Source organism: Cimex lectularius, unplaced genomic scaffold, assembly GCF_000648675.2.
Source record: "Cimex lectularius strain Harlan isolate CLEC.00 unplaced genomic scaffold, Clec_2.1 scaffold1, whole genome shotgun sequence".
NCBI classification, from domain to species: Eukaryota; Metazoa; Arthropoda; class Insecta; order Hemiptera; family Cimicidae; genus Cimex; species Cimex lectularius.
In genome coordinates, this window is record NW_019392813.1 from 2,110,669 (window position 1) to 2,135,618 (window position 24,950).

The 24,950-nt window shown below is 33.5% G+C and overlaps 3 protein-coding genes across 11 annotated transcripts in view; 1 reads left to right on the forward strand and 2 right to left on the reverse strand.

Moving 5' to 3' along the window:
* LOC106661380 (CCR4-NOT transcription complex subunit 4) overlaps positions 1–12,897 on the reverse strand; it is a 35,137-nt gene extending 22,240 nt beyond the window's left edge. For 2 of the 9 annotated variants that reach the window (XM_024228336.1, XM_024228328.1), the window contains exons 1-7: positions 8,355–8,548; positions 8,137–8,247; positions 2,264–2,527; positions 2,095–2,181; positions 1,064–1,253; positions 895–997; positions 349–446 (exon numbers count right to left, since the gene is read on the reverse strand). In XM_024228336.1, coding sequence (XP_024084104.1) covers positions 349–446; positions 895–997; positions 1,064–1,253; positions 2,095–2,181; positions 2,264–2,527; positions 8,137–8,247; positions 8,355–8,378 — 877 coding nt within the window. In that variant the 5' untranslated portion in view covers positions 8,379–8,548. Of the gene's footprint in view, positions 1–348; positions 447–894; positions 998–1,063; positions 1,254–2,094; positions 2,182–2,263; positions 2,528–8,136; positions 8,248–8,354; positions 8,552–8,758; positions 8,862–10,120; positions 10,288–12,671 lie in introns of those variants that run through there. The other 7 variants (XM_024228329.1, XM_024228332.1, XM_024228331.1 and 4 more) reach the window with 7 other exon arrangements.
* A 4,068-nt stretch (positions 12,898–16,965) lies between these two features.
* Positions 16,966–21,997, reverse strand: LOC106662731 (transcription initiation factor TFIID subunit 8). The gene is made up of 4 exons (XM_014386978.2): positions 21,618–21,997; positions 18,401–18,687; positions 17,383–17,530; positions 16,966–17,323 (listed from the first exon to the last, which is right to left on the reverse strand). The coding sequence occupies exons 1-4, from the start codon at positions 21,745–21,747 to the stop codon at positions 17,070–17,072; spliced, it is 819 nt and encodes a 272-aa protein (XP_014242464.1). The 5' UTR covers positions 21,748–21,997; the 3' UTR covers positions 16,966–17,069.
* Positions 21,998–22,368: 371 nt separating this feature from the next.
* LOC106661442 (ubiquitin-like modifier-activating enzyme ATG7) overlaps positions 22,369–24,950 on the forward strand; it is a gene marked incomplete at its 3' end in the record, with an annotated part of 20,689 nt that continues 18,107 nt past the window's right edge. Inside the window, 1 exon segment of the mRNA XM_024228327.1 lies at positions 22,369–22,765. Within this exon segment, the coding sequence (XP_024084095.1) occupies positions 22,584–22,765 (182 nt within the window).

Genomic DNA, 24,950 nt, shown 5'->3' on the forward strand with positions numbered 1-24,950 from the left:
TGCTTTAAAGTAACTAGTTTCTTTTTTTTTGTTTAATACCAAAATCCTGCATTATTTTCCGGACAACCCAATATTTCCCAAAAATATGTAATCAAAATTACAAAAGATGTCTATTTTCTTGATATTTGATTTTCCTGTCGATATTTTAAAAAAAAGCAGTACTATTTTAACAAATCATATCAAAAAAATAAAACATTTAAAAAAAATAAAAAACCCACACCTTCCTGGCACCAAGTGCAAGTCCGCACCCCACACTCATGCACGTTTAAAACAGTAGCAATTTTTAAACTTAAAAGCGGTATTTATATCATGCAAATTATTACGTTACAGACTAGATTTCAAACCAACCAGCTGAATTTTGATGATTGGGGTGTAACGTTGGCCAAGCTTCTTTGTTTTGGTTCTGTACAGGAATTGGTACAGTTGGCGGTGACGGTGTTGGTTTCCTAAGATAAACATTTCTCTATGAAAATCTGTTTAAAATTAAAGCCATTATAATGTAAATCAGTTCCTAAATTGTTTATCAAAATAATTCTCCTTGTAAATAATCCCAGTGGAATTATTTGTGAGTAGGTAGTAGCATAGTGAGACGTTTTATATCGTCATTTCAGTATAAACAAAAAAATTCTTGTAATCAACTGAGATATGCATGATAGTAAAAGACATTTTTCACAAAACCTTCCTTTCTTTTATTTTTCTTCCTACTCAAAAATTTTTCAAGTCTAAACAATCCTTGTTATAACTACAGTTTTATTTGAATAATATTACAAAAGAACACTGTTGGTTTTGTTAAGTACTTTAAAAAAATTAATATATATGTGAAAAGTTTAATAAATAATTTATTTGCTTTTGTTTGAAATTGCCATTCTTGAATTTATTGAAACATGTCCATACCGATTGATTGTACTGGCAAGTAGTTGTTCATGTAATTTTTTTTCATATTCCTGATGTTTTCCTTGCTGCATTTGTTCTTTTGTAAAACTAGCTTCAGCGTCACCTTTTAAGAAAATAAAATAAAAATTTTATCAGATTTTTTTTTTTTAAAGAAAAATACAATTCTTACCAAGTTCATGCAGATACATGCAATCCACTTTTGGGCAAGGCTGATTTTTAATAAAATGAGAACAATATTTGGTAGTGCCTAAAGACGTTTTGACTGTCCTACCATCAACCGCAATGTTATTTACGGTCTGTATTGCACGAAGGGCATCATCACTTTTCTGGTATGTTACATAAGCACTTGCACTCGGACCCTGAGTAAAAAAGAAAAAAGAAAAGTTAAATAAACTGAACATGTGAATGATCTATGCGGCCTCAGCAACTCGTTAAATGAAGTAAATGCTTAAAAATGGGTTTGCTATTAAACGACTTTTTTGATTTTATGTATTACAATATAAATCACATTCTCAAACACCTATAGATTTTATTTTATTATTAAAAAGTTTTTAAATTTTATTATTGGAATCCGCAAGTGGTTTTTGGTCAATGGATTCAAATTTTAAATTTAATGTATATGTTTTATGTTAACATATTCTTAATAAAAATATAAAAAAATAGTACAGTCTAATAAATTCATTGACCAAATACTTTAACTCCAATTAACAATTAACGACCAGTTGAATTATTCAATTTAATTATCATTTCAAAGATGGTGATAAGAGGTAAGTGGTCATTGTTTATTTATTAAAATTGAGACTGAAAGTGTTTTGTTGGGTAGCTATAAACACACTCCATTCTAAACTTGGCGTTGCTCCGAGTTTTAACATAAAAAGTTTCGCTTTGGAATGAAGAATTTCAAATTAAGCAAAAATAATGGAGTGCTTTTTACATTTTTAATAATAATAAACAAAGAAGTCGCGGGTTGACGTTTAAATTTGTTTTTAAAACCCGATAGAAATAAGTAATTAATTATACACACTTTCTGATGAATAAAATAAAATACCAAAAAAAGGAACAATTATGAGAATATCCAATTTTTTTTCCAAGGTTGTAGATTACATTTTTGTTAGTATAATTTTTGTTTTTTATGTTATATATTTATAATGATAAAAAATATAGATTTAATCAGTAGCAAAAAACTTAAATGTATAATACCTGTGACCCAGCATACGAGGTACTCTGATTTATTACTACTTTGTGTATCTTCCCAAATTTGCCAAAATATTCATGCTTCTTTAACATCTGTAACGTTACAATTTAACCTCAGAAATGGCCAAAAGCCTTGAACATTTTAATTTGAACTTGATAAATTAACTAAACTTACTTCAGGATCTGCCAATCTCACTGGGAGCCCAACGACGAAGACTAAATTTTTTTGAACCACTCGAACGTTAGCTAAGTGTTTACGATTTTCCGTGTTCCTTTGTTTCTTCTGTTGATCCTTTTGCCGCTTTTCAGCTTTCAATTTCGCCACCGCCTCTTGGGTTAGTGGTTTAAAATCAGCTGGATCCTCCGGATACGCCTTTCTACATGCTGGACACAGCCCATTTTCGTCCGTCCTAATTCTATGCCAACAAAATCTGCATATCTGATGGGAAAAAATGTAATTATGAAACAGCTCATAGACAGTCAGGTTATGTAATTATGTGAAGTGTATAATGTAATTGTGAATTTTATAATTAAAGTATGTTTCTGAAAATGAAACGTCAAAATATATTATAATGTCAGTTGATAAATAATTTAGACCTGTACAGTTTTTATAATTTCCACTCATCACTTTGGCTTTATCACTGTTGATAAATTCTCCTAGTAGATAGACCATTACAACAAAGACATTATTAAAAAATAATAAATGTTTTATTCATTTTATTGGAAAAACTCTAAAATGACGTTCTACTCTAATAAAAATATCACCCCACTTAAATTATTTTCCATTAACCAAGCCTTTATATAAAATCAATTCCTCATCAATTTATATATTGGGTTGTCCGGAAAATAATGCAGGATTTTGGTATTAAACAAAAAAAAAGAAACTAGTTACTTTAAAGCAATGTTCTTTAATCAAAATAATTTCCCANAGTAATCCTGTAAACGTAAACAGAATATTTTATATAGATTTTTTTTAATGAAAACTTAAAATCCTGCATTATTTTCCGGACAACCCGATAAAATCCTCACTATGTTTAAAAATCAAAATAATAAAATACTAAGACAAAATAAATTAGTAATTTTTTTCCATCCCAGTACCTGAAGATGATCTGAATAAAGATCGAAATGTTGGCACGACACAGAAAATGTTTTTTTCTAAACCTACATCACAACAGTCCACATCTCACGATCTTAATTGATAATTTTTCTTTTTTTACATTTTTAATAACTCACCATTACAGTTAAATGTTTAAAGGATTATATTCTTGATTTCACAGTAAGGGATGTACTAGAGGGATGAAATATTTAATAAGCAAAATAATGATGTCATGCAAGTACGAACCTTAAAATTTTTTAGGGATGGTTAGGGGGGTTAGGGGTTAAAATTTTTTTTAGGGGGACCGCGGTAGCCGAGTGGTTAGCATGAGAGACTCTCACACCGCGGTCCTGGGTTCGATTCACACCGTCGCCCCTGGCCCTTTTTTCCCGATAACCCCCAATTTGAACAACTTATATAAGAATTCGTCATGGCTAATATGCAAAGATCATAAGGCCAATAAAATTTAAAAAAACCTTAAAATTTAAATTAAAACTCTTATGTTTCTACATTTAATTTTAAATTCATTAGAGTTCGTGGTCCGATTGACCGAATAATGTTTTTCAATTAATTAATTTAATTTTAATTTGTAAGCACCCAATAAAATTGGTATTTATAGGCTCCTTAAAGGTCCGAATAGAAAGATAATTAAGTATAAATTGCCTCGGGCTTTTTATAATATACACTGGTCATTCTTGTACTGGTTTTCCACAATTCCATTTAATCATGCAAGTGCCTTGAATAAAGTTCCCTTGGATGCACCCACATTAACTCTAATACATAACGATTTGTTTTCAGGCTTAATCAACTATTGTGATTGTAATCAACTTTATTTTTTTATTATTCAAATTAATTTCTGTTTTTAATGTAGGGTTAATTAATTGACCCATTTTCTATATAAATTTTGAAATATTTTCAACCTATTTTCCATAATTTTGTGAAACAATGCCACAATGCCTAAGCAATACAATGTAGCCAGATGAGATGAATCGAATGCCTGAAGGTGTAGGAAGGATTAGTCAGCTCGGCAGTATTAAATCTGGTTGCCTCAGCTATCATTAAAGTGGGTGGCATGTCTAAATTATATAGGCAAAACAGAACAATAAATATCCTTGCCAGTGTAAGCATTGTAAATCAAGAGTTATCTTTAAAGAAAAAAATACCAGCAAAGAAAACTTCAAAGTAAGATTATTCTAATTGAATTCATATTTCTAATTAATATCACAGAAGCCGCATAAACAGTTTTTTTAAATAATTAAAATGTGATCAAAACCTAAGAGCAGAAGGAAGTTAAACGTAATAAATAAATAAAAATTAAAAAATCAAGTGAAATCATACCGAAGAGATTCAATATTCTGTGACAAAGCACATTTTTTCTTACAAAAGAATTTTCTACACAACAAAAGCAGGGAATTTTATTGACGGATAGATGTACTTAACTGTTATAAAATGCAATGAAAATTAAATTGTACCATACCTTCAAAAAAATAAATAAAAAATAATCCAGCCAAAATGTCAAAACATCTAGTTACAAGGGTAAATTAATGTATTTTTTGTTTTGTTTTAGTGAAATACAAAAATATGCCATAAAATGCACAAATATATTGAATACATAAATAATATAATTAATAGTAATGTAATTATTAATTATATTAATATTATGAAATTTTTTATGAAATTAAAGATTGATTCAAAAGTTGTATTATACCTTGGTCAAAAATGTATAGTGCCTTTTTACAGACACACATTTGTCTAGAAACTCGAATTAATTTAAAACGAAAATTGGAATACTACCAACTTATATTTTTAAAATTATATACAAAAAAATCAGGGAAAAGGCAAATTTGAAAGAAAAGAAATCACTCAGTTTGTTCATCAATCTTTCGAGGAATACACCTCTTTCATCAGAATTTTAAAATTATTTCTGATGATTTAAACGTTTCACAGATATAAACATCTACTTACAATGCTTGAAATTATGGCTTCAACCATAATAAATTTATGAGTTTTGCTTTGAAAAGTGGTCGAGATCTTTCACCCGTGTTTTATATAATGGCTGAATCTTGTGGAAATTACCTACTTTTGAGAAGGTGCCTCGAATACATTTGATTTTATTTCAAAAACTGCATTATTAGAAGTTGCAAGAAAAATATAGTCATTTTTACGAACTTTTTTTTAACTTTTAATGGCATTTTTAAGATTTTTTCTCTTTCAAATTTGCTTTGTCCCCAATCTTTTTTGTATATAATTTAGTACTGTAGTATGTTAAATATATCAAAATAATAGTTGATGTATTAGAAAAACACCATATTTTTTGTATAAACTAGAAGATAATTTAATCAAATTATATAAAGAAAATCACACTAAAAATATGATTAAAAAGGAATGGTGCACTCAAGCGGCTAAGTTCTCATACATTAAGAGTGCAGTGAAAACGTGGATTTCATAAGAATGGGCCATGTGAGGTTGATACATGTGCAGTTTTGAGCTAAAGCCCTATGGTACTCAATGTGTCCCACATAACTGAAGATTGTCATTCCTTGGCCCTTTTAGGATGTATAGTTCCACCCGAATTGAGAATTTTGCTTGAGCACTGCGAGTATTTGGGTCCCTGTTCCAATTTGTATAGGAAACAGAGTTTTTTTTAAATTTAAATGTAAATAGAACTTTATAGATCTTGCCTTGTGTTTATTTTTGTATATTAAAAGTGAATATATTTATTAGTGTGCATGTGTAATGTGAGAGGGTTGATGGTGGAATATTGAGTACTCCACCTTAATTAAATGATGTGTGTAAATAGGAAAGAAAGTTTGGATGCCAGCAGCTCGGGGAAACTTGGCCATGTGGAGCACCAAGTTACAATGATGGCTGATGGCCATTTACTTGATGACTCCCCAAGTAACAAAGGGAGAATCTTATAGGGAGGGAAAATGTAGCAACCAAGTGGATCGCATTTCTCCAGGCAGGAGCATGCATACCAAGGCACTTCAGGAAAGAAGGTGATCTGAAGTGAACTGCAGCATTTTCCAGAAGAAAGATTGACCAAACTCACCGGGTGTCTCTGGGCAAGGAGGGATGATTAGTGAATAATACATATTTGTCACAATATAGTTTTTTTATCACTTCACAACTTCAAGTACGAGCTCTTTACAGTAGTTTCATTCTGGAGAAATTGCATGCACCAACTATCGGGTTGTCCGGAAAATAATGCAGGATTTTAAGTTTTCATTAAAAAAAATCTATATAAAATATTCTGTTTACGTTTACAGGATTACTCATTTGTATGAATGTCAACACTTATTAATCCTCTTCCAAATGATATTGTTTGTTTACCTCTGTAGCATTCCGCTACTTGGAAATAATTCAGTCATCCTTATAATGTCAAAGCGAGAATTTCGTACGATTTTCTTTTACGAGTTTAAACTCGGCCGAAGCGGAGCCCAAACGGCTAGAAACATTAACCAAGTCTGGGGCGAGGGTTGTGTTAATGAGTGCACTGTGCAAAGGTGGTTTAAAAAATTTCGGGAGGGAGATTTCAGCCTTGAAGATGAAGAAGGTCGTGGAAGGCCTTCCTCTCTTAATGATGATGTTCTGCGATCAGTGGTGGAAGAAAACCCCAAAACAACTGTTCGAGAACTTGCAGAGCAACTCAAAGTCAGTAAAACGACCGTCGCTGACCACCTCAAGGCGATTGGAAAAGTGAAAAAACTCGAAAATTGGGTTCCACACTCATTAAACGATCGCCAAAAAAATCAGCGCTTTGATGTTTGTGCATCACTTCTTTGTCGAAACAAAAATGACCCATTTCTGGCCAGAATTGTTACATGTGACGAAAAGTGGATTCTCTACGATAACACTAGACGTTCTGGACAGTGGCTCGACAAAGGAGAAGCTCCAATACATTTTCCAAAGCCCCCAACTCATCAAAAAAAGGTAATGGTTACGGTATGGTGGGCTTCATTTGGTTTAATACACTACAGCTTCTTAAATCCTGGCGAAACCATCAATGCTGAATCATACTGTAACCAAATTAATACCATGCATCAGAAATTGGCAGTAATGAAGCCCTCTTTGGTCAATCGGAAAGGGCCCATTTTGTTGCATGACAACGCTCGACCACATGTGTCACGTGTAACGTCACAAAAATTATTGGAGCTTGGCTATGAAACTTTGCCTCACCCACCCTACTCTCCGGACCTCTCGCCTACTGACTACCATTTTTTTAGACACCTGGACCACTACTTACAACACATAATATTCAAAAATCAAACGGAACTGGAAAATGCATTTATTGACTTTATCAATTCTAAAAATTCTGAATTCTACTCAGACGGAATTAATAAGTTACCAACACGTTGGGAGAAATGTATTGAGAGTATGTATTTTGATTAAAGAACATTGCTTTAAAGTAACTAGTTTCTTTTTTTTTGTTTAATACCAAAATCCTGCATTATTTTCCGGACAACCCAATAACTTATCGTCCCAACTAGGTTGACTTATTTACCACCAAGTAGGGCAAAGTGTAGCTTCCAGAGTGCACATTTTTTACTCTACCCCTTCTTAGGTGATGACACAAATTACAAACTGTCCTGTCAGTAGTTTTAGATTTAAAAGCCGGTGCATTGGTGGCTGAAATGATCTAGCCTTCAGTGGCAGGACGGATAAAACTGAGGCCTACTAAAAAACGTGAGTGAGTCATGATCCTTGCCGGTAATCCATGAGAAGTCATAAGCCCGATTCTGTATAATGTAGTGTGATGGGATTATACAAATTAGTAATTTAAAAAAATCCAAATCATTTGTAAATTAGCACAAGGATTGGTAGCATAAAACTTTAATATTGATTAACTAAAACTTTAAAGATGTAAAACACGATCATTTAAAACCATGAATCAATTCATACTGAATAATTTCCCAGTTGTAATATATAAACTAGAGCGTATAGACTCTTACCTGGTAACCACAAGTACACGGGAAGAAGTATAGATCATCGACTTCTAATGGCTCCATACAAAGAGGGCATTCCACCTGTTCTTCACTGCTTTGGTTCAACACAGACATAGCCTGAAATAAATACCAATTTAGACAGATCAGTCTATAAATGAAAAAATATAGTTTTGGGACAAATTGAATTTAACATAATCCTAAACTGCTAATTGTATTGCGTTTACCAATTTAAATACCGTTAAGTCCATATGATGATAAATTCACTGTTATATCTTAGAGAAAAATCTTTTTTTGTTGAATTAAGAAACAAGGGAAATATCTTTACTTCATTCCCCATGATTTTTTAAATATTTTTTTCTTAAAACATGGGCTTTTTGAAAGAATAATTGATAATGCGTATGGTGAATATAATCTATCAACTGAGCGATTAACATTTAAAATATATCACATACAAGAGTATTAAAATGTGTTTTAATTCGAAATATCTGTACGACAAATTAAATCAGCCAGATCAGCACTGAACAGTAATACAACCTCACAACCTGATTTAATTTACTTTCTTTGAGAGAAAAAAACTTAAACTTAAGACCTTCAACGTTTATTCCTTATTGCAGTCACTAATCCATACCTACTTTGTTTTTCTATCGGTAACCGGGTCCTGTCGGTTCAACAAAAACAGAAAAAAAGTGTTAAGTGCCAAAAATTAATATATTAAAAAACGAAACCATATGTTACAGAGAAAGAGAGAAAATCTGTGAATGTGTCAATAGCTTTTTTTTCTATAAATAGATGTTGCTATTTGCCATAAACAAAGAGTGTTAATGTGTTTTTGACGCTGTAATCTCAAAAACTTATCGAAAAGAAAAAATACAAAATTAGAATTATATCTTGAATCTGAAATACGATTTCTTTAAAAAAAAAAAGTATTATCAAGACAATTAAATGATACAAAAATGTTGTAAAACACTGGCAAAAATAAAACAGGTTTTGGAAAGTTGATTACACCTAAATAATTCAAACAGGCCAAAATAAAATTGGTTTATATATTAATAGGTTAAACTTGGGTGCCATTCCTCGACTCCTTATAGAGATATAAGATCCTTAGAGAGATGTAGGCATACTATCTGATATGAGAATTGGCTTGAGCAAGAATTTAGGCCCCTGTCTGATTTTTGGAGTTATTTTATTGTATATAGTACTTATCGATCTTGTTTTCTGTCCCCCAGGGTGTGTTGAGAATGAAAATATTTATTAGCGTGAAAGTGAAGTGTGAGATGGCTGATGGCGGAATATTGAGTGAGTACTCCACCACCCTGAGTGGTTGTATGTAAATAAGAAAAAATATTTAAGAATGAGAGAGTGAATGGGTTTGGATTTAGGAAGTGATTACGTTAGGGACTGAAATGACCTAGCTGAAGATAGCTCCTAAGCTCAACCCCAGTAGCTGGGCGGATAAGATAAGTCTGACCCAGGGTTGGTGATTCTCAAGGTTTGCCAGTAATTTATTGGAAATAACTAAAGCTGCAGTTACCGATGGACTGTATTAAGTGAGGCTCAACTCTGTGAAGGACAAATCTGGTACATGCAGAGTTGAGCAGTAATAACTTTTAGATATATTGTATTTTATGTTGGGTAAAGCAACTAAGAAAGGTTAAATAGTTTAAAACATGGTTGCTAATTTAATATGGTTCAATCAGGTTTTGGCCTAGATTAAAATGAACAAAGGAATAACCGCATCAAACACAATGAACTTATATTACAAAAGCTAAAATAGTTCAATTTCAAATGAAGTTTTCTAGTTTTGAAGTTTTTTTTTCAAGTTGGACTTGAAAAGAGATCTCAAGAAGTCCACCCAACAATTGACCCAGGGCGTTTGATTCTGGGTTGGACTCTGGACCTTACAATTCCGGTCGCTTCAAAGAATAACTCCAGACCAAATCAGATTATCAAGATGTCAAAACATTCGAGAGTGAATATTGAATACCAATACCTACGGTGTGAAGCATTGCTGTTGGTTAGCGGGCGTAAGTTGATGAAAGAGTTAAACATCTTCAGTTGACAGGATCGGAACCATAAATATAAACACGGTGGAAATGAATGCGTCGATATTCCTAATCTTATTGACAGGAAGTTCGATGTTACCAAGCCTGACCAGGTCTGGTGACAATGAATGGGCATTATAATTATATTGCCATTGACGATGGCAGCGATGGTATTGCTTCAATAAATCGCACAGCCATATAAGGTCAGAAATGCGCGCTTATTGAAGCAAAAGTGTTAGGTAGAACTTGTGTTAATTTTGGTTGTGTACCCAAAAAGATCATGTGGTATGCTGCACAGGTTGCAGAAGCCATTCAAGTTTACGGCCCCTATAATGGTTTTAATACACATATTAATCAATTCAACTGAAATAAACTGTAAGGAACTCTACACAGTACTTGGGTTAACCACTGATGGGCATAAGGAATTGGGCGGTATGTATCTGAAATAGAAGGGGCACATCATTGGCTTAGTGTGCTGACTGACCTACATAACCGCGATGTACAAGATATTTTAATCACCTATGTTGACGGATTAAAAGGCTTTCCAGAAGCCATTGCCAATATTCTTCAGTTGTTTTGTCTTTGATTGAACAATATTCTAGGGAAAAGTCGAGTCCAGTTTGTAAATCTGTTATGAATTTTTGTTCCGAAGTGCTGCCAAAGCTGTATTGGGTGAAACATATTTAAAAAAGTTTAATGTGTTTGAAACATGATTGTTAATAATCTAGAAATGTAGTTCAATTAGGTCGTGGCCTAGATTAAAGAGAACAAAGAAACAATCTCGACAAACCCAATGAACTTATATTGTGAATTAGGGCATTTTCAACAAAGTTTTCTAGATTTGTTTTTATAAGTGGATTTGGAGTCTCAATAAGTCCACCCAACAACTGACCCAGGGAATTCGATTTTGGACCTGACAATTCTGGTCGCTTTAAAGAATAACTCCAGACCAAATCAGATTATCGAGATGTCAAAACCTTCTAGAGTGAATTTTACAATAAGGACACAACAGCTTATATGTTGAAAAAGCCATCATCGTGCAATTGACATTTTTCACGAATCCCATGACCGAAATAGTGTATGATATTGAATAGGAAAAGAATATTAATAGTGGAGGAAATGGAGAAATAGCAACATTGAAAGGCAGCTTCCTACTTTTGAGTATGGTGTAATTTATGTTTATTTTAAAAGGAATAAATTTTAAATCTATGACCAAAATAAAAGTTAGGCTTAACTGTTATCAAGACAGGTGTTTAATTATTGTTGGAAATTTGGCAATGATAAATATGGTAACAGACTTTACCAAGTCTGGTGAATGGCAAAATTGTACGCCATGTAAAAAGGGAAAGTAATTTTAAGACAGGAAACACTGTGTGCTAAGCCTTTTTGACTTTGATTGAACAATATTCTAGTGAAACATTGAGTTCAGTTTGTAAATCTGTTATGAATTTTTCTTCCGAAGTTCTACAAAAGCTATACTGAGGAAACAATTTTAAAAAATTTAATGAGTTTAAAACACGATTGTTAATAATCTAGAATGTAGCTCAATCAGGTTGTGGCCTAGATTAAAATGAACAAAGGAACAATCTCGACAAACCCAATGAACTTATTTTGTGAATTAGGTCATTTTCAGCAAAGTTTTCTAGATTTGTTTTTACAAGTGGATTTGGAGTCTCAAGAAGACCACCCAACAATTGACCCAGGGCGTTTGATTCTGGGTCAGACTCTGGACCTGATAATTCCTGTCGGTTTAAAGAAAACTCAGGACCAAATCAGATTATCGAGATGTCAAAAACTTCGAGTGAATTTTACAATACGGACACAACAGCTCAAATGTTGAAAAAGCCATCATTGTGCAATTGACATTTTTCACGATTCCCTCGACCAAAATAGTGTGTGATATTTAGTAAAAAGAGAATATTAATAGTGGAGTAAATGGGGAAAGAGCAACTTTGAAAGGCAGCTTCCTAGTTTTGAGTATGGTGTGATTGTGTTTATTATAAAAGGAATACATTTTAAATCTGTGGCCAAATTAAAAGTTAGGCTTAACTGTTATCGAGACAGATGTTTAATTATTGTCGGAAACCTGACAATGATGATAAATATGGTAACACACTTTACCAAGACTGGTGAGTGGCGAAATTATACAACGCCGTGTCAAAAGGGAAAGTAATTTTATGACAGGAAACAATAGATGGAAAGTCTTTTTGAATTTGACAATTTAAGAATATTCGAGTGAAACAAACTGAGGCCAATTTGTAAATCTGTGATGAATTTTTCTTCCGATGCTATATCAAACCGTGCAGACTCGGGGAAATAATTAAACGGAACTCGGTGCCGTTTCAACGTCCGATTATTATAAAACGGACCTGGGTAAAGTCGAAAAATTCCTTTTTTTCCCACTTCGAGCTAAACAATCTTTGAAACAAACTCAGTAGACGTGTAAGCGGATCGTACCAATTATTGGAATAGGGAACTTACGGAGAATATCAAACTTACCAAATTTAAATAAAAACGGCTAAAACGAATTTTACTATTTCGTGAGCAACGAACGTAATTATCACTGGGACGGTTTACACGTATAATAAATAGACCTACTCAAAGAACATTTAACCAGGAAATTTATGGTTGATGAATTCGGTTACAATGCGCAGCTGTCAGCGCATACCCATCAAAACTTTACATTGTAAGTTTTAACACTGTTCGCCCTACAACATATGTTTATTAAAACGATAAAAAACAATTATATAAAGGCCTGGTGAAAATAATTAAATAAACAAATGATATTCGAATTAAATTATTTTTATACTGGTCGAGGTTAAGCTGAAATAACACAAAGGCCATTGTACTTCAATATGAGCGGGAAATTTAAAATTCACTCCCTCTCCATTTTGCTCAAAATTATTCTTTATCTCTTTAAAACCCAATTTTAAAAAATCTCTCGAGAAAAGCATTTATCTCACCATTAAGATTCTAGTTATAACTAGCATTACTAATAATAATCAATAAACCCTTACAGGTGCCCCTTAAGCCCTCCGTACACCTACGATCAAACGTACGTGCAAACATACGATGTAAAACAAGCTGTTGTGCAAACAAGGTCCCCTAATACACTATATGCTTTTTTTTTTTTTTTTTTTTTTTGCAAACTCCAGTAGCTTTTGTCTTGTTTTAATGGTAACATGACATCTCGCAATGCTGCCTGTTTAGTTATAATAATTTCTATTGTGTCGGATGTTGGTGTTAAAAAAAGAAAAAGGAAGAGTCTGGATGAAAGAGTGGTTAAAGAAAAGATCTGTTTTTGAGGGTTTAAAGTTTGAAACAGTGATTGCTGCTAAAACACTTGGAAAGATTGTCATGGAGACCTGGATTGCCATGGAGAAAAAAAAAGACAAATATGAACTAAAAATTAACACTAATGAAACATTTTAATAAAGTAATACCATTATATATTTACTGAAATTGCGGGTCAGAGAATAGGCCAGATACTATAGCATATTGTACTGGTGTGTTCTCTGTTGTAGTTATCTGTACTGGGGTTGGGGGATATGAGTATGATTGGCTATTATTTGAATGTGTTGAAGATGCATAGTAGGAAGAAATTGCAGAGGACGGACGTGAAGTTGATTAATTTATATTATTTTATTATTATTTTTTATTATTTTATAGTAACTGAATTTCTGTGACAGTTGCGCAATGCCACTTGTTGGGCAATTGATTTCAAACAGTTTTGAATTTCTGCAACTAGTTGCACAGTACCTCAAACAACACCATATACCATACAACTGTTTGCATAACAGCCTCAGTTGTGCAATTTGTTCGTAGGTGTATGGGGGACGTTATGCTGAGAAAGCTCGATGTGTCCCACATAGGTTCTCGAGCCACAGTCGGTTTCTTCGTCCTCTGTCTAGAGGGTGTGGGGGTATTTTACTGTGCATAGTTATACATGTTTTGTTTGAATGTGTGTATTTTAGTGTGTGGTGAGGGGTGATGGTGAAATAGTGTCACCATCACCCCTCAGTGTGCTTAGGGTAGATTTTTTTTTTTTTACATTAGTACATCTAGCCATTCCTGTGATCCATCCTAACCATCCCTTAGGGTAGATGGCAGAATATTTATAGAAGTACCCCACTGACCTTAATTTTTGTTATATTTTTAATACTGTGTATGATGGAGGTATTCCACCTACTAAACAAAATGAGTGCAATGTAGTTTTGTGTGACTGATTTATTCAATTTAAGTAGCATTAGGCTAGATTATAATCTGCATGCTTTTTGGGGCTGAAATGACCTAGCTGTCGATAGCCCCCGCCAGAGCCTCTCCTGGGCATTTGGCTTAAGAGGGATATGAGCAACCCAGCCACATAACGTGGCGGGTGAACTCCATGATGGGGGTGAAAGCCCGAATAGTAAACAAACTATACTTTATATATTAGTATATAATATTTTATATAATTTATTAGGTTTCGTTGTCCCTTGACCAAATAAATTCTTTTCAATTAATTAATCTTTAATTAAGGTTTTAGTTGAGATAAAAAAGTCACTGTTTGATCGAAGTCACGATAGCTCAAGTGGTAGAGCAGCGGCGTATTTAGCCGGTCGTGGGTTCGAATCCCACTTGTGACCCTGACTTTTTATCTCAACCAAAACCTTAATTAAAGATTAATTTTATATAATAAAAGAATTACGCAAAAAAAAAACACAAATTGTATTTTTATATATAAATTTAGTTTATTATTATTATTAATTTTTAAGGGCGTTTTAACAGCTAAGGTCATTTCACGTCCTAACATCCCAAACCTATTTTAGTTTAGCTATATTTAGTTTATTGTTTATTATTATTTTTATAGATATTTTATAAATTTTGTTTATCTACTATGTAAATTGTTGGTTTATAACCTTGTGATTTATATTCTTTGTAAAAGGATCTTTGATCAATATTTCGTAAAAATAAATTATAATTTACTTAATACGACTATATTATTTCAAAACAATATGTAAAGTTATTCCCTTTAATTTGTTTAAATGTATTAAAATTTAGATGAACAAACTCAATATTTGGACATATCTTATTTCTTTTTCTCATTTTTCTATTTATTGGTGAATAAAATATAGATTTATATAGATAAATATTTATCATCATATAAATAAAAACTGGAGTAGTTTAAACAAGAATGGAGGAGAATAAAAATTTAAAACAATAGGGGGCGGTCCTAATTTTTTTTTTTTTTTAACTTATCCATTTTTGGGTATTAAGGCAGAGTAAGAAACATGCCGATAAATTAGGCAAGGAAAGTTCGATGATTGGCTCTGAACTCTTTTGTGGCATACCAAACTGGTTGCTGCAATAAAATTTGTCATGACACTCATTAACAGGACTGGGATGCGATCAGATCTCAGTAGCCCTGAATTTGGTCCCGACGCCCTTTAAAAATGAGTTTCTTTGATGGAAGAACGAGGGCTCAGTTCACATACATGTTGCAAATGCCCAAAAATGGAGCCAAAGAGTATAGTAAGCTATAGAACTGCAGTGCTCGGGGGGGCTTCAGTTCCTGGTATCCACTACAATTTAAAAAAAATTACATTAAAAAACAAATGCAAAAACTTAGATCTATCAGACAATGAATTAAAACTTAAAAATAAGTCCTCCGTTCATTAAAAATCCATCCCAGGAGACAGAGGCATGTGAAAAATGACATTAAAGGACTGTCACAGAAACACGGCAGAACTACTACTAGGATGTGTTAGGTCTAGAGTATTAGTTAGACTGCTAATTGGACTGGATTCTGTATATATAGATTTGGATGGCAGAAACAAGCCTGTGCTTACATTGCCAGGAAAAAGTAGAAATAGCAGAATATGTCCTCTGTTGGAACGAAAGCTTTTGCAAGATGACATTCGTACTCCAGGGAGGGTAAAAGCTGAAATTTACACATGGGGGTACTTGAAACAGCTTTGGAATATGGTAAAAGACTTAATAAGGACAATAGACCAATACTGGTCACATTGCACAGGTCGTAATAAGGCCAACTCCTCAAATCTAATCTAATCATTAAAATATAATTTGGAGAATCCTTAATTATAATGTCAAGAATTACTAAAAATTCAAACACATCCTAATGGATTTCAAGTAGTTCTGCTGTTAATTTCTGTTCCGGGTTACCCCTATTCTAAGGGAGGATTTATTTAATCTATTGCCATCCTTCCAAGCATCTTATACCTAATCTATTGCTCCTACCTCACTGGATTTATCGGATCATTTTGTGGATCATATACTGTAGCAAAGATCTCTCTCCCTCTAAGAAATAGAACAATTGTAAGGGGGCAAAAATGGTTTAATTGCAGCTTACTTGCATTTTGCTCAGTGTCTTCATATAGTGGAGGAATGTCGCGTTGGGTTGTAGATCTTTTCTTCTGCTGGCAACTCCTCAGGAGGGCATAACATCTACTCAGACTTCAGACCTCTGCTGATTTTGAACTGCATTGCCTTTTCTAACTGTATCTGAGTTCAACTGATTGACCAGTACAAGTCTTATAGCCTTGCTGATAAGGTTGTAAATGACCTTGGGTAACAAGACCTCACCCCCATGGATGGAGCATAGGAAAGAATGTAGACCTCAGGCTAGGCCTCGGTTGTGGTACAACACTACAGCAACAAACTTCATTTCTACTATATTTGGTACATTTTTTAATGATTTTAAGTTTACTTATAAAGATATTTTAATATTGACTTAAAAAACGTGACACAGCTTTTTTTCCCTACCTGTATGTATCTAAAAGATAAATTATTACACAACATTATAAATATATTTATTTTATTTATTATTAACAAAATATTACAGAATAAATCACTGTGTTATTGCATGTCATAAAACACACTCTTAAGGCTAATTTACATTTAACAAGATTGTGGAGTTAGGAGATCTTTTATTTTAATTTTAGGCGGAGGGAGTTTGACGGGTCGGAGATAAGGGTTGTCGATTTGGTCGTTGTCAATTTTCGATGTTTCTTCTTCATCCTCTTCCTTTATCTCCTTCCCTTTTTTCCTTTGAGGGCTTCTGTTGTTCATATCGTACTCATTGTATTCGAAAATTTGGTCTTTTGGAAGGAGCGCTGTTAGGTACGGGGAGTACTGAGGTTTACAGGCGATCACTGAAATATGTTTGTTAGATAGCGGTGTGCGGGGGGAAAAAAAAGAAGTAAACACTTACGTGGAAACATGCTGTCGTGTGTCAAAAACAAGCTGTCAGTTTCCCTGATTTTCGAAACAAATTTATTCAGGGCTCTTTCGATATCTCTTTTCTGGACAGCGGACTTTTCCCTAATTGCTTCATACTCAGTTACAGGCTGTTTATGAGTCTGAAATACAAATAATTAGTCTTAATTATATGAAGCTAAAAATAAAATACTTTCCACAACAAAAAAATTATCTTCTGTCAATTCAATCAAGAAAATTTCCTTTTTATCGTATTTAATTTAAAAGTTATTTTTGAGCGTTTTATTTTTACTATGACTGTGACAATACCTGTATTTTTATTTCTTGGTAACTTAGGGATTTATAATAAACCTCATTATGTAATGTTTCAGCCTGGAGTTACTCATTTAGAGAAAAAAAATATAAAAAAAATAAATAAATAAATAAGCAGGAAGAAAAAGAAGATAAAAAATGCATAAATATTTTCTTTCTTGTATACGATATTATTTTAAAGAGGCATGTTATGTAAGGCAAAAATAAAAATTTTATATTTAAAAATGACCTTATCGTGCTTTTATGCAGAAGTCAGAAAAAAAATTAAAAAGTATGAAAAATTAAACTGATTAAAATGTATGATTACAGCCAGAGCAAAGTAAGAGAAATTACCTTTTTTTAATAGGGGAGGAAACAGCAATAAAAAGTTTAATAAAGTCTGTGCAACATATTATATGACAAGTTTTTAGCTGTTATGAATATATATAAAGTGGGTAAGCAGGAAATTAATAATGTTCCTAGTTTAAATGGCCTAATTTACTGGTTGATATCGCCAGACAAATCTGACCTTCAATTATAAATCTCAAAATATTTTTAAAATTAAAACTAAGAGCTTAATTTTGTATTAAAATAGACTGAATTTTTAAAAACATTTCATTTTATTAAGGAAAACATTCGATATTTTCTACATTCGCAAACACCGATGTTGAATTAGGGTAAGTCAAGATAATAAATTATGAATTAATACTGTTCATATTTACAGGAGTTCTGATGTATGCGTGTGGATCTGGAAACGGCGGTAAATGTGACGGGACGTGAGGCGGATGCTCTTGTTTCACACCGGCTTGGAGGATATCCAGCTCTTTCGGTTCGACCGTCTTAATCGGCGCTGGGACCGAAGATTTGTTTAGCCTTTTTGCATAACTCTCGAGTTCGCTTAATCTAATGCCCATGTTGATGAGTGACAGGATGACGTCTGCGAACAAAGGCTCTGTGCGCCCGGCCAGCTCATGATTGACTCTGCTGCTGTTTCCTATTTCAACGATAACTGTAAAAACAAAATTATTTTTTAATCATGCTTAATATTTTTCGCAGTACTATTTATTAAATAAAATTTATATTTAATCTTTGAAAAAGTAGTAATCGCCATTAAAGGATTTCACTTTAAAAACGTTTTCCTTCATTCTCAGGGATACTGCCAATTTTTAAGAATTTATTTTCCCTAGCATTTTTTTTTTTTTTTTTGTATATGTGTATATGTATATAATTTTTTTTTTACTAATGTTAAATTTTGTTAAATAACAATATATATCATTGTTTGTTGTATCTCTAGATGCAGGTACAAATTTCATACAAAAAAAAGTTTTAAGGGGTTGGCAAACTACATTGGTGATCACCATCTGTCTTTTTCTTTGCTTTTCTTTTCCTGTCTTTCTCACGTATTAATCATTACTTACATGACCATTAATTACCAAGTTATGATCGGTCCAACTCTGGTTACTCACTCTCTCTTTTCATTATCCTATTGACAGCCTCTCTGTACCTCAAGGCCTTGTCAAATTTTGTAGGAAATAACAAATACAAATACACATAAAACAGAAAAAAGACGAAATATGATAGTCCGGTTAGCATTCACAACCGGTATTCATTGGGGTAACAAATTTCAAATTTTATTTAAATAATGTTCGTGTAGGACAACATTGTTTGTGTTATGATTGTCGCTTTTCATTTCTGTGACTTCGTGGATATTCCAGTCAGACTACCGTATCCTGTTGCAAAATTAATCTATAAGTGAAAAGTATAAGTCTTCCTGTCTTGAGAAACGTCCAACCACTCAAGTGTTGTGGATGAAGAGTCAGATCTTTTTATTTTATTTTTTTAATTTTCAAATAAAAATTTGGGCCTTGCCAGAATTCGTTTCCAGAATGACAGGTCAGACGCTGGCCACTCCAATCCCAACAAGCCAGATCAGTCAAATGAGACAATTGTTGAATTACATTGTTAAAAAAAAAATATAAAAAAAAAACAAAAAAAAACGTTAATTTGATGAGAGAAGAGAATGTCTCAATGTTTATCAAGAAGGTTAATGTTAAGGTTAAAAGAAATCAACCTCTTTATGACCAATAATGTTCTACTGTACAATCTTTATTATTATCCAAATCTCTTTGTTAAGCTTAATGCTTTTTAACAGATCCCAAAGCTTTAAGTGCTCACATCATCCTTCAGGAATTTTCCCCAAGGAGCCTGTATAGAACTTCGCACCAACAGAGGACATGTTCCGACGTTTTTTCTTCCCGGCAATCTACACACAGGCTTGTTTCTACTGCTCGGAGTTTATGCACATGCCTTTGAATCTGCAGTGTCAAGTCAGTACTCAGTAGTCCTATTATCATTCTAATACAATTCACCCACTTTGATCAGCATCGGTCTATTGTGCATCTTTATTATTATCTAGAGCTTCTCGTTAAAGTTTTTTACCAGATCCCAAACTTTATTAAAGAATCCCAAGTGTATCCTTCATGCCTGGATTTTTCTACTCCCAGGAGTAGGAATCTAAGCTTGCATAAACCTTTGCACCTACTGAGGATGTGTTTTTTCTTCTTTCTGGCAATAGCTGCACAGACTTGATTCTGCTGATCCGAGTCAATATGTCGCCTCAGGAGGCTGTAGTGTCCAGTCAGCAAGCCAACTATTATTCTAGTCTTAAATGTCCTAGATTTGGTTATATTGCCGACGCCAAGTTTATGCGCTGGTCCTTCGATGAATTTTTCCTAACCACTGCCTGGAAAACAATCACATCGGTGGCCGCAACAGTTTAGGCATTGACAGGGCACTCTCTCACTGTAAGGTAAAGGTCCTGGGTTCGAATACAGCGGCCCTGCATTCAAACCGACATACTTACAAATGGTTTTTTTTCAAAGACATCGGCACCCCGAGGGTTCATATAAACTTGTAGGTGAAATACCCCCATTATATATATTTAAAAAAAAATCATTCCTAGGACTTTTAAACCCATTTTCTGATTGATTTATATTTTTTGTCCAGTTTGATATGCTGCAAAAGGGCTCAGGGATGATAGGTTTCCTTACTGAACTGACCAATTTATCAGCCTCCACATTGCACCTCTGATATGTATGCCCTGACACCAAAACAATGGTGATTTTGTTGTTGTCCCTAATGTCTGATACCTTGATACCCTGGGCTTTACAACAGATGATATAGTGGCTTTAGTGCCCCCTGGCTGTCCGAGTAGTTGGCTATTCTTTTGTCAGAAATATCCAACATTTTGGTGGTTTTTTTAGGCTTATTTCTTGTTGTGTTCTGAAAATCTAGGCATATGCCTCTAGAGTCAGAGTCCTACTATCATTCTAGACCTAGGTTTAGTAGTTCTGTCGTTTCTATGGTTATCCTTTGACTAACATTTTCACAGACTCTGTCATTAGGACAATCCAACTGAACATTACTTTTATTATATTTGTAACATCCCAAGACCTCTAAAACTATCAGCCCAGAATGATCATGTCAATCTAGTTTGCTCATTTCCAGTTATTTTGGTCAGCCCATATACAATTGTTTTTGTTCTTTTCAGATGCGTGTGGGCTTCATGATTATTTATGTTATATAATCAAACAGAGAGACCAACATGTTCCTTGTAAACCTCGAAATGAAATATCAATATCGTCTGAAAGTCACCTTTGCCTGTTCTGTGACTTTAAAGGTTTTCAAATCAAGGTTGACTGTTCCATCACCCATCATCATGATGCATACCAAACAATCCCTGAACAATGTATCGACTGCTTATTCATAGATCATGTGCAAACCTTTCTAAAATTCTACCAGCTGACTTTTAAAAGCTGAAATGGCACAATTAAGCTTTAAAGTTACAACGTTAGACACAATTCTAAACATTTGAGATACCACGTGGGATGTAAATTTCCCAGCCAAAAAAGACTGACTAAGAGAAAATGTCATACTCACTACTTTGTAACATTTCGGTCAAAGTTTCCAACGCTGTCTGTTCTGCTGCGTCGAAGCCAGCTTCCACAAGTGAACTGGACACAGCGGCCAGTAACACTTTCCTGTGGATTTCGAACATTTTGATAGCCATTTTTAGCTTCAATTTGTACCGAAATAGAGGTGATACTCGATGTTTGGTTGAACCCTTGCAGGCCTTCTTTTTTCCTAATTCACGAAAATAAATACAGTGGGCTAGGGTTAACTTTCACAGAATCAAAAACATCTGCGACGTTTAAATACGAGGAGGGATAAATAATAGACTGAAAAATGAGAAGCAAAACCTTCACAATGCAAACATAACCCAATACTATAGGTACATGGGTAGGTAACAGGTACTAGATTGGATAAAGTGAACGATGCTAGCGCCTTCACCACTATCTAGATCGTCCTTCTGTAAAGCTGACTTTTTAATCAACAATAATTTAAAATATAACACAAAAAATCCCAGTTTTTTTAGGTTAAGTTCTATACAAATTTTAAGTTTAAACTGTAGGCTTATGATATAGACTTTAGAGCTATCTGACTATCTGATAGTACCTTTATTTTGAAAAATCTACCTATCTAACATATTTTTATGGAATCCTCGGTTAATTAGTTTATTAAATACTAATGAGATTAAATAATTGTTGGACCCAAAATTTCAATAGTGTCGTCATATCAGTATTGATGGTTCTTGATGGTTATAACGCTCAAATTTGAAAGTAATGCTATCAGCTGTACTACGTTTAACTTTTATGTTATCAATTTGTTTTATCAGTAAACAATAACACAACGTTTCTACTTTTGTACGACCTGTTGAATTTTTATTTAAATTGTTTATTAATGCAATGATAATAGTTTAAATTGCTAGTTAAAAAAACAATTCTGTTTAATTTATGCAATCATTACACTTTGCTGAATTTTCTGCTGGCTCAAAACACTCTCAGCATGGAGGATTCGAATTTAAAATTTTTAAATTTTTACTCCGTAGTCGAGCCGACTTTTTGGCATAAATTGTGTCAGATCAAACTTGACAATGACATGCTCGAGGAGAAAGAAAAGACAATTACAGGATCTTTTTTAAACAGCGTTGGAATGTCGTTTCATATCGATTACACCTCTTTTGAAACGTGAGTAACTTTTAGAACATAAATTTTGCACATAAAAATCTAACGTTTTTGAAAAATATTAAAAATTTTCGGTTTTAATCATTGAGATATTGTTTTACGTACTACCTCTCTATTTGACTCTTGTCAAATCCTACACTGTTAGAATTTGATAGCTGTACTATAGCTATAGCTATAATAATATATAACAAACCCATCTTATACTGTACATATTGACAAACAACAGGGTTTGGATCACTCTTTTATTTTAATTTACAATATATCTTTCTGTCAGTATTGGTACACTCATAGAAATGATTTGTGATGGGGTGAGTACGGCAATTCACTTTTTGAAAAATATTTCTACTATTAAATTTTTCTACAGAAGTTTTATTCGCTATCTGGATTTCAAGTATTAAGTATCCATCAAATGCTTGACTTTCATCTCATCAGCAATTTTTTGAATCATTGGAATCCCTTTTAAGACACCAACAGACTGATGTGGAATTATAATTTTTAATGACAGATCAGTTATGTTCTTTTACCGTAGAAAATAGTGCTCTGGGAAAACCATCTATGCTTGGTCTGAATTGCTATAAGACATCGTGACCCAAGATCAAAATTTTCTCAAACTAAAATTACAAGTTACTGTGTTGCAAGCTGTCAATTCTTGTATGAAACCAATATCGCACTAAGAGAAATTATTGAGAAAAAAATAACCAAATAAAGTAGTTTCATTGAGAATGGCACCGTCTGCTGGTACACTGATGGTTCTAGAACACAAGAAGACCCTAGAACCAAATACTCAAAACCCGCGGGTATGTACACCAATATCCTTCAATTGAGAGATATCCTCAGTTCAACTTGAACAAAGAGTATAAAAATAAGAACCTAGCTATCATATCAGATAGTCAGGTACCATATTAACTCCAAGAAGGCGCTGATTTGCAAAACTAAATTAAATTTATCAGGTACAAAAAAAGGCAAAATAAAGTTGCTCTCTGCTGGGTTTCAGGACATGTAGAAGTAAAAGGAAATCAGAAAGTGGATGCCCTTGCTAGGAAATGGTCTGCTATACTGCTGACAGTCATGAATCCTTCATTTGCATAGGGGTTCACACTATCAACCAATATCTTAGTCAAAAAGGCAGGTTGAAAATGAGAAAACAGTGGAATTTACTAATTGGATACAGGCAATACAAGAACCTTCTAGTGATCATGAAGGAAATAATCAACAGAAGGCATCAAAAGCGGGAAAAAACTTCAAATCCTAACAGGATCTCAACAGTGCACTGCAGACTAAATGAATATTTGAGGAAGATGAGTATAATTCAACTTGGTGATTGGAGATTTGGCAAAGAAGCAGAGGAGGCACCTCCACCTACGAACGAACTATGGTGATACACTTATCCGCAGTAGGAAACATTTTGGGATGTAATCTGTAACAACTTTCCCCCACTACTGCACTTAATGATTGATAATTTATAACTCTATCGAACTTTTATATTTTAACAAACTTTTTTGTATCTCTTCTTTCCTTGAAACCAAAGGCATTGGTTGTTTTCAGCCCTAATAATTTGTGTGATTTCTATAGATGTACGAAGTGTGTTATACACTACATCCTTGTAGAGCTGTTATACCACCGTTCAGTACCTATAGCACACCTAGTTCCCTTCATCAAAAAATGTAGGCCCGGTTTAAGGGTTGAATTTCTTCAACGGTTACGTTGTACATCCCAAAACCTACGGAAAATTGTAGTAACACAATTTGTTTTTAGGGCAGTTGGTGTCTCATCTGCTTTTTTGCAGAATCAGCACATGCCAGGTCCGATTATACCAGTCTTCTTCAAATGCCCATTTAGTCAGCAATGTCCTGTTAAAAATCCGGTTAGGATTCGCAGTTTTTTCCTGCTTCCTTTGATGCATTTTGTTGTAATCATGTACTATGTATGTAATTTTGTTGTAATTGTAATCATAGAAGAAATTCAACCATTGAACCTGAGTCTACTAATCAAATTTTTGGATGAACTAGGTCTGTGCTATAAATACAGAACGGGAGATACAAAAGGCTCAGCACATATCCTGAATATTACATCTAAATTGAAAAATGGCAAAAAGGAGGGAAAATTCAAAAGGTGGGGTTGAGATGGGAAGTTAGTGTCCGAGTGGATCGAGGTCACGATAGCTCAAGTGGTAGAGCAGCGGCGTATC